The sequence below is a fragment of the Lepidochelys kempii genome, chromosome 5 (genome assembly GCF_965140265.1).
Source record: "Lepidochelys kempii isolate rLepKem1 chromosome 5, rLepKem1.hap2, whole genome shotgun sequence".
NCBI classification, from domain to species: domain Eukaryota; kingdom Metazoa; phylum Chordata; order Testudines; family Cheloniidae; genus Lepidochelys; species Lepidochelys kempii.
In genome coordinates this window covers 101460462-101469257 of record NC_133260.1, presented here as the reverse complement: position 1 = coordinate 101469257, position 8796 = coordinate 101460462, and the positions used below count along the sequence as shown (strand labels likewise).

Here is an 8796-nt window from a genome sequence, read left to right as displayed (position 1 = left end):
TTCTGTTCCATGGTTGGATGATCTAAGTGACACTACTCACACAACTCAAATATCAAATACCTGAAGAAATACTCACAGTAGTCAGTTCATTTACAATCTATGGGCTGAGATTTGTTCAGGAAAAAATAATCACCAAACACTTCTGAATAGTGAACAAAATTCACAAAAATCGCTCGTTACTCAGAATTTGTGACCTAATCTGTCCACTTCCATTTGTTCACCCAGCTACTAGACCTTTAGATGATAAAACAAACTAGTATCACCTAGGACTATGTAAGCACATTGATAGGATTAAAATTAGTGTGTATAGAAAGCAGGAAAACAAAAGCTAATTCTGCTTAGCTGATGGTAAAATAGGGAAAAAAATAGCAAAATAAGGAAAAAAATTTAAAAAGTCTGTTAAGTTAAATCAAAGTTAATAGGTAAAGTTTTCCACAACCTGAAGGAGGCTTCAGGCTGAGGTGAACTCTATCTACCAGCCTAACTTTCTTTTCATTGCCTACAAAAGGACTGAAAGATATATCTCCTCTTAATTTTATACCTTAATTTTCATTTGTAGCTATTATTCTATGAAACTTTTTTTTTTACCCCAAAGTTCATTTCATTGAAGGTGGCACAAATATCTAGTCTAGCTTGTGATTGTCAGAAATGAAAAGTTTTAGGAAATTAGATATTCCAACTCCGTGAAGAGCCTGAGGGAGATTTTAATGCCCATTTGACACAAGAGCAGACCTTTAGCTGAGAACACTTAAAAGAGTCACTGAATGTTCCTATTCTTCCATCTTTCTTCCCATTGTCCCTATCGCCACACTTCAAAACTTGCTTGAATGATGCCAGTCTCAATAGAGAGGCCCAGAATAAACAACTCTCTCATCCTAGGAGGTTTATCCTATCAGGACTGCACTGACAGTTGGAGCCTGATCCAAAGCCCATTGAAATCAGTGGAAAGATGCCTTCGATGCATCTTAGCAGGTAAACTTGCACTGCTGTTGCCTGTTCTGCGAGCTAGTATGGATACAAATCAGAGATGAGTTACTGCAGCATAGCAAATAATTACCCTTTCTATAATAGCGAACAATAGCATACGCATGTTCTGCAAGTGGGTGGATACCCATTCTGTGGAGGGAGAGAGACATAAGGCAGAAGTGATAATGTCCTCTTGGCATGACAAAGAACAGGGATGTTCATAAGTCATCTCATTTTATTGTAACGTTTGAAGTGCTGTATAAAGCCTACACTTTACAGTCTGCACATGCACCGTTTTCATTTTTAAAATTTAAATATTTATTTTCATGAGAGAAAACATGCATATTTATGTACACAGTTTTTTTTTAAAATCACCATTTACATAACAAATTCCTTTGTACAAATCTTTGGAGAGAAAAGGCAGGTGGCAGCAACTTTGCAGATGGCAAACATTTAAACTTGACATTGAAGATGCAGTTACTGCGAGACATTAGTGACTGCAGAAGAGGGTCGTTTAAGGATTGATTCAACAGAGAATGATAGAGGCTCATTTGCTGAGAGTTTTGTTGCAGCTTGTTTGGCCCCAAAAAAGTCTTTTGAGTATCTGTCTATTGTAAATTTGTACTTCTGGTTCTCTTTGATGGAGCACTCTCTGTACTTCTTAGATGTCTCTTCAAAGCTCTCTTTTACAAACGATGTTTTTAACTCAGGCCCCGATTTGTCATGAAATGTTTGCTGTAAAAATGAGTGGAACGGATTATACTTGAGTGTGTGAGGATGCTTGGTATTTTCTTTGCTGATCTTGCTTAAGATGTGTTCTTGAGAAGCCAGAGAATCCTTCTCAGAAATCTGTGGAAAAGTCCTTTTAGGAGGAGAGAAAGCAGACCTCTCACGGGCCTCCTGAGGGACATGCTGAATTTCTCGAGCATGAGAAAGCACAAGTGAATTTTCAGTTTTTGGTGACATCATCTCCTGCTCTGAATTTACACAATCCTGGCTTTGTGAAGTCTTGGAGTCCCAGGCTGCCCCAGGTTTGAGAGCTTGGACTGCAGTAGCATTCAGTAGGCATTGCTGGTAGAGAAAAGCATCACTAATGGGGCCACGCTTTGGCCATACCAATAATCTGGAGGACAAGGGATATTGCCTGTAGGTAGTGGCTACACTGACATTTGAAGAAATCAGTTCCATATTCCCAGATCCTGAATACTGCATGGTTAGGTCAAGGCAGGTTGGTAAGAAGTTGCAAAACTCCTTGCTAGGAGCTTCAACCTGGGTAGGGTTAAAGGCAGTTTTGTAGGAATTGTATTCAGTTCCATGCACCATATGGTTAGGCAGGAAAAGGGCAGCAGCTTGAGTGGCTTCCATCATCTCCCTTTCTTTATACTCTCTCTCTAACATAATGTTCTCCAGCTCTTTATCAGCAAAGGCCCGTCTTTTCCTCATCCTGTCACTTACAGGGGGTGGTAAAGGTGAATTCCCTCCCAGGTAAGGATCTGCTGGCATGGGGCGATAACCTAAAACAACAAGGTATGGATATGAATAAATTAAAGTAACTAAAATAGGATCACCTACCTGCAGTGTTTGTAAAAGGACAGGAATGCTAATGTGGCGCTCAATCCTGCAAGGACCTAAGCACTTCCTGGAAAATCCTGAATGCCCTCAACTCCCAAGTAAGTCACCTTGCTGGAAGTGCTCAGCACGTTGCACAGCCAAGCCCGTGTATTATATAGATGCTTCCAGCATATATAGGGCCAAATCCAGCTCATCTTACTCAGGTAAGTAGTTCTGGTGAAGACAACAGGATTACTTACACAAAGGGCCCGATCCAACTCCTACTGAACTCAACAGCAGTCAGATTGGGCTCAAAGTGAGCAGGGATTTACTCCTCTATGTTACTTGTTCTGCTGGAATTTCATTCATCCATTTAAAATTGCTTTTTAAAAAGTGAAAATTTAAATTATTTAGATTATTTTACTTTCTCGAAACTAAGAAAAGAATACAAATTACTTAAAATTGCAATATTTTCAATTAGGAGACCACACGAATTAGATTCACTTAATATAATATACCGGGCCCAATCCTGTTTGCTGTACCCAGACAAGTAATCCCATTGAAGTTAATGGAACTACTTACATGAGTAAGGAGAACAAGATTTAGCCCCTTTTCACTCCCATTCATCTCACACTGGTTTCCCCATTGCCAAAGAAGATATCTATACCTATAGCTGATGCCATTTCTATTTTCTAAAGATGAATCATTATCTGTAACACATTGTTACAGATGGTAGAAAAATCCAAGGAGAGCTAGGAGAAAAGAAAAAGAAAGTTAAGATAGCTTAGGGAAAAGAATGTGGAAGAGATTCTTTTTTAAAGAATGAATTGCAGAAGAAAGTAACCTGGAAAGAGTTTTCTTATCTGGCCAAAATCACTTAAGTATCTGGCCAAACTTTCTTTCTAACTTATGCAGGTAAAGAGAAGATATCGCTTAAAAGAACTGGACTTCATCATTTTCATGTCTTTTTTCTAATTTCTAATCACTTGAAAAGTAACCAAAATGGCCATATAAACAATTTTGGGTATAAGTTATAGGATACTGAAAAAAGCAAGAATTAGCCCTTTAAAACATTTATTTATTTAATAAATATTTACCTTAAAATGGTATTGTACTATAAATAATATTTTTCTGGCAGCACAAAATAATGTATATCAAATTTGTTTGAAAAATCCATTACGTTTTATATTTACAAAAGGTCAAGTTCATTGCATTCATTTACAAATAAAATGAAACAATAAAATCTTCTGCACTGTCAATCATTGCCAGGTAGTTATTTACGTACATTCATTTTTACACTAAAAATTATCCTACATTTCAATTTGTTGTTTCTAGAATACTTTGGTGCAATTTTGTTTCATAACAAGCAGCCTGATCATATTTCCTGCATCTCCACCCTAACCAAAAATACAAATAAACAAACATACAAGAAAATGTACTGGGAGATCTCATTTGAAAGGGAGGGGAACTATTTTATGTTCTAAAACAATTATTTGCTAGAGTCTAAAATTTTAAAATATATTCTTGATGTGCAGAGATTTGAGGCAACAGTACATCATGCTTACTGGTGTATATGCACTCCACATGTACTGCAGAGTAAGAAAAATGTCTTCAATATAATCATGTTCCCTTAAAATAATATTAGTAAATAATTAGTAGAATTAGTGTTTATTTTTCTAATCTGTTGCATGATATTTAGCCTTTTTTCTTAATTCTGTAATGAGAAACTTTTCTAAAACAGAGAGAATTCCTTAAGCTTTTAATTTGCACAGACAGTGTAAATCCTGAGATCTTCTGTAGTAGGGAGCCATCAAATACTTTTGTATTTTTTTGTTTTACTTTAGATTTTTTAGCATTATGCAAGACACTTTGTTTTCTGTTTGTTTGTTTGTTTGTTTTCCAAAATAGCACATGGAAATCTGAGTAGGTGTTTCAGCAGCTCCTACAGTTCAGATGTCTGTTGCTCATAAAGGTCAGAATGCATGGGAGTTTTTACCTTCCAAAATGCTTTTGGCCAGCAAGCTGGGCGTCCTGACAGGCCTCTGGTAGACTGTTTTGCGCTCAAAATTAGCCTGTTTCCCTGTTAGCCCCTTCTTATCCTAGCAAGAGAAAAGAGAAGAAAACGGTCAATAAACAGGACAATGGGCGTTTCCATCCTTAAGGAAATTTTATTTTCCGCTCTGCTCGTTTTAAAAGAACGGATTCAAAAGAATCAAAATGTCACTCTCCGGCTTGCAAAAGGAGGGATCGGATTTTATTGTTATACAGAATCTGCCTTAAGTGCGGATAAACAAAACAGAAAGTGACGCAAAACGGCCGGGGTGAGCGAATGTCAATAGGAAAGAGAAGCAAGGGTGATATTTTTTAAGCAGCATCTAAACCTATTTCTGTGATCAGAGCCCGAGAGTTTGAGTAGACATAACAGAGCACCGGCACTCAAAAGAGAAGGTTAGATCCGAGTGAAAATCGGAACGGCTCACAGCTCTGCATCACTGTCAGACCAGCCGATCGCTTAATACTAAGAAATAAAACGCCCCGTTTTAAATGAAAAATGATTACTGAAAACCAACCGTTCCAAAACCCTGAGGAAATACTCTGGAGGGAAAGGAAGGTGTAGATCAGAGAGCGTGGTAAAGATGGGGAATAGCAATTCTGGAATATTTGCGCACATTGATTTTCTTATAGGAGGTCTTGATTAGCAACGAGCCCATAAATGTAACGAATTTATTGAGAGAGCACATTTACTTCCAGCTTCTCCTCGGCAACGCGGTGAAGATGCTGAATTACACTGCCCCTTAAAACTACGCCATATATTACAAAACGAGTCCCTGGAATTTGCATCTTGAAACATGGTAGTGACAATGTGCTAGATCAAATTTTAATAATTGCTCACTGGCACCACCCCTTAAAATAACTATTAATAATAACATACAAATCATTCCTTCAGTGACGCTGCGAACTACCGAACAGGGTTGGGTTTTTTTCTTGACAGTTTTGCTAGTTTCCCCCAGCCACGTCTAAGCACTCAGCCTCTAGCAAAGCATCTTGCAAGCTAGTTTCTGAAAATCTCGATGCGCGGTGGTTCGTCACATCCAAAGGTTAGTCACATCTTCATGAATGATTCAAATCCCAGAGTTACTCTCCGTGCTTCGTTACAGAAGTACAGGGCTGGGGCAAATAACACGCTGTCTCTTTCCAAAACTAGGGAGCCCTTTGCTATAGTTTGTGGATAGCTGTCACTTCCCAGGAGAGGAGACTCTGCTAGGATCTCTGCCATCCTGCGTGAATACCTGTTGGAGTACCGCCTCGAATCTAGGGGTTTTTTTCTGCTACAAGTGATTAATTTCTTCCTTTTGAAAGGAGTGAGCCCCTCTCCCGCGGCGGACAGCCTCCACCGCCTGGGATCTCTCATCCCATTCACTTCTTTACCCAGGTTCACTAAGTACCACATCTGTAAATCTCACTGCACTTAACCGCCTGGGGAAATGACCAACTACCTCCCCATGTAGGCTCTGGGGGGAAAAAATCTCCCTGCTCCTTTTCAGCGGAGTCAAGATGATGCCTGCGTCCCAGTCAGGATAAAACAGATGCCACCATCTACCTTCTTTGGTGTTGACTAGTCAATTGCACAGATGGCAGAGCAAATCTGTATTAATCATTGGAAACGGCTGCGATTTTTTGGAGACCTCTCCACATGGCCTGCTCCCCCGGAGCGCTGCTAGGAAGGGGGGGGCGGCCCCCACACCGCGGCGCCCCTGCAGGCGGGGTCGCCTGTTCGCGCAGGGGTGGTGGGCGCTGCCCCCTCGCCCCCCTCCTCACCTCAGTGGCCTGCTGCCTCCGGAGCGCCACCTGGGCGGCCATGACCCGCTGCCTCTCCACCACCAGCAGGCAGTTCGCGCACTGACAGTCCCGCCAGCGGCAGAAGCGCTTGTGGCCCTTCAGGCAGGACACCACGCCGTGGTTGCGGCAGCGGGCGCACTTGGGGGTCCGGCTCAGCTTCCTCTGCTCCCCTCCGCTGCCCCGCTCCGCCTGCTGCTGCTTGGGCTGGCTAGGGGCCGGCGGGGCCGCCCCTTCCTCTTCCCCGTCCTCCTCCTCCTCCTCCTCCTCCTCGTCCTCGTCCTCCTGCTCCCCCGGGCCGCCGCCCTGCAGCAGGCAGGCCCCGAGCCGCTCCTCGCCCTCGTCCAGCTCCAGGCTCTCCACGTCGATCTCCCAGTCGGCCCCGGAGGCGGCCTGCCCCTCGGCCATGGCACCGCCCGGATCTGCCGCTCCGCGCTGCAAAACACAAACCCCGCCACGCGCTGCCCTTAGCAGGCTCCGGGTCCGCCGCAAGCAGGGCCCGGCGGGCACGGCCCGCTGATTACATCCCCCGCACGGAGTCCGGCACAGGCCCTGCCCCACGCCCGGGGGTCCCGCCCTGCACCCCGTCCCAGGGCTGGCCCCGCACACCCACCCGACACGCGCATCGTGTGTGGGGCTGGCCCTGGGACGGGGTCGTGCAAGGGTCTGTGCCGACAGCAGGCCTTCCTGCACGCAGGTCACATCGCTGCCCGAGAGCCACACGCACGGCCTTTCTGCACGCGTGTCTAATCGATCACACATCGCTACACACTCGGCACCAAGTCCTTATGTCAGATTTCTCCCGGGTCACGCACACCGCCCAGCGCTGCCTTGCCGGGGTTACCCACACACACCTCCGCCTGGGGTCACAGGGATGTCACTTCAGTCCCGCTGCAAACAGGCCCGCCTCACGGCATTATTGTCTATTGCGAGCTGCAGGTTTGGAAGTCTCAGCGCGACGCGCATTACTTCCCGGCTTTCCCCTTTCGCTATCTATGGGTTTGGGCCTGTACCCTTATGTTTGGCGAAGCTGTAGGTTCAGAGCCCGAACCTGCATTCCTTGAACATCCGAAACTCCCGATAACCTCCCTGGGAATTTTGCTCGCCCAACGAACGCAGGATCGGCGTGGAAGGGCAGAAGGAAGGGGTCTAGGGGCTCGTTTCCAAGACTCCTCATTCCGGTGGGCCAAGCGCAGCACGGGCGGTCGGGCTGGCAGCAGCCAGCGGGTTGCAAGGTCGGAAGAGTTTTTCTGGTTTCCTCCCTCTGGTGTATGAGGGTTAGAACAAATCTATGGGGAAACCTGGCGGTTAAATGACTTCTTAATGTGGAAAGCACACGCTCCGCCAGGGAACGCAGACGCCCCAGCCCCTTCACAGAGTGCTAGGGGCCATCCGCGGGCGGGGGCGGGTTAGTTTCATCGCGGCAGAGATTGCACTGTAGGCAGGTTCCTTCGCCTCTGCCCAGCCCAGCCCGCACATCTCCAACCCCCGGGTTTTGCACTTACCGAAGTTCAGAGCCCGAGGCCGGCCGCAGACGCAGCCCGCATCCAGCCCCGCGGGAGTGGCTGGGCGCAGACCGAACCCGGGGCAGCACAGAGCCCGGGGGTGGCGGGGACCGCAGCTCCTCAGCAGCCCCGACACATCGCGGCTCGGTGCGGGGCAGTCACTTCTGCAGGCTGGGACGGGCCAGGGAGGGACACGGCAGCGCCTGCCAGCGATGGGCGAGCTGCGGGGGCCAAAGCCAGGGGCTGGCGGGGCTGAGATGCTGTGGTGGTTTATCAGGCTCGAGGGAGAGAGCTATGCAAGGGAGGCTTGGGGTGCATTTGTCTTCAGCACCCCAGGCCTTAACAGCACAGCGCCAGCACCCGCCTCTCTGCTCCCCTCCGTGCGGTGCCCAGCCCGACTCGCCCCACTGTATTATCCGCTCCAGCTCTGGGGCGCCCGGACAGCTGATTGGTGGGTTGTAGGGCGGAGAGAGTTCTGATTGGCACTACGGGCCGTCGATTCCCTCCCTCTTCTCTCCAATCTCCGCCCCTGGATGTGTCTGTCCGCCTGTGTGATTATAACGTGTCCAGCCTCCGCAAGCCGGGAGGTGTGTGAAAGCCGCTGTTTATCCTTCAGACCTGCAAACACTAGGCGTACCCCCTGTATTGTAAACACATGGGTAAAGGGGAATTTTTCATGAGGTCAAAAGAGAGGAAAATCATAGCCAGCATTATGATTACAAATAATAAATAAAAGGCGCCGGGAAGTGAGATTGTCTCGTTATAGGCAGTGCGGTCATCAAGATCAAACCCAATTTAAAATATCCAAACTAATATCACATTTTCCTTATGGGGTTAGGGTTTTTTAGCTGCATTCAGTACGATTGGTAATGGCCTTTAAAAGCAGAAAATAAAACAGAATCGTGTTTTATTATGCTGTGCAATTTAGAAATAAGGG

The 8796-nt window shown here is 46.0% G+C and overlaps 1 protein-coding gene across 4 annotated transcripts; it reads right to left on the bottom strand.

The window, feature by feature from the left end:
* Positions 1–1325: 1325 nt before the first annotated feature.
* DMRT2 (doublesex and mab-3 related transcription factor 2) lies at positions 1326–8232 on the bottom strand. Of its 4 annotated transcripts, XM_073346249.1 has the most exons (5): positions 7860–8232; positions 7406–7643; positions 6337–6789; positions 4514–4616; positions 1326–2480 (listed from the first exon to the last, which is right to left on the bottom strand). In XM_073346249.1, the coding sequence occupies exons 2-5, from the start codon at positions 7529–7531 to the stop codon at positions 1444–1446; spliced, it is 1719 nt and encodes a 572-aa protein (XP_073202350.1). In that variant the 5' UTR covers positions 7532–7643; positions 7860–8232; the 3' UTR covers positions 1326–1443. The 4 variants fall into 4 exon arrangements, with proteins under 4 accessions (XP_073202350.1, XP_073202352.1, XP_073202351.1 ...); XM_073346251.1 differs by lacking the exon at positions 7406–7643; XM_073346250.1 differs by lacking the exon at positions 7860–8232 and having other exon boundaries at positions 7209–7491.
* Between the last annotated feature and the right edge of the window lie 564 nt (positions 8233–8796).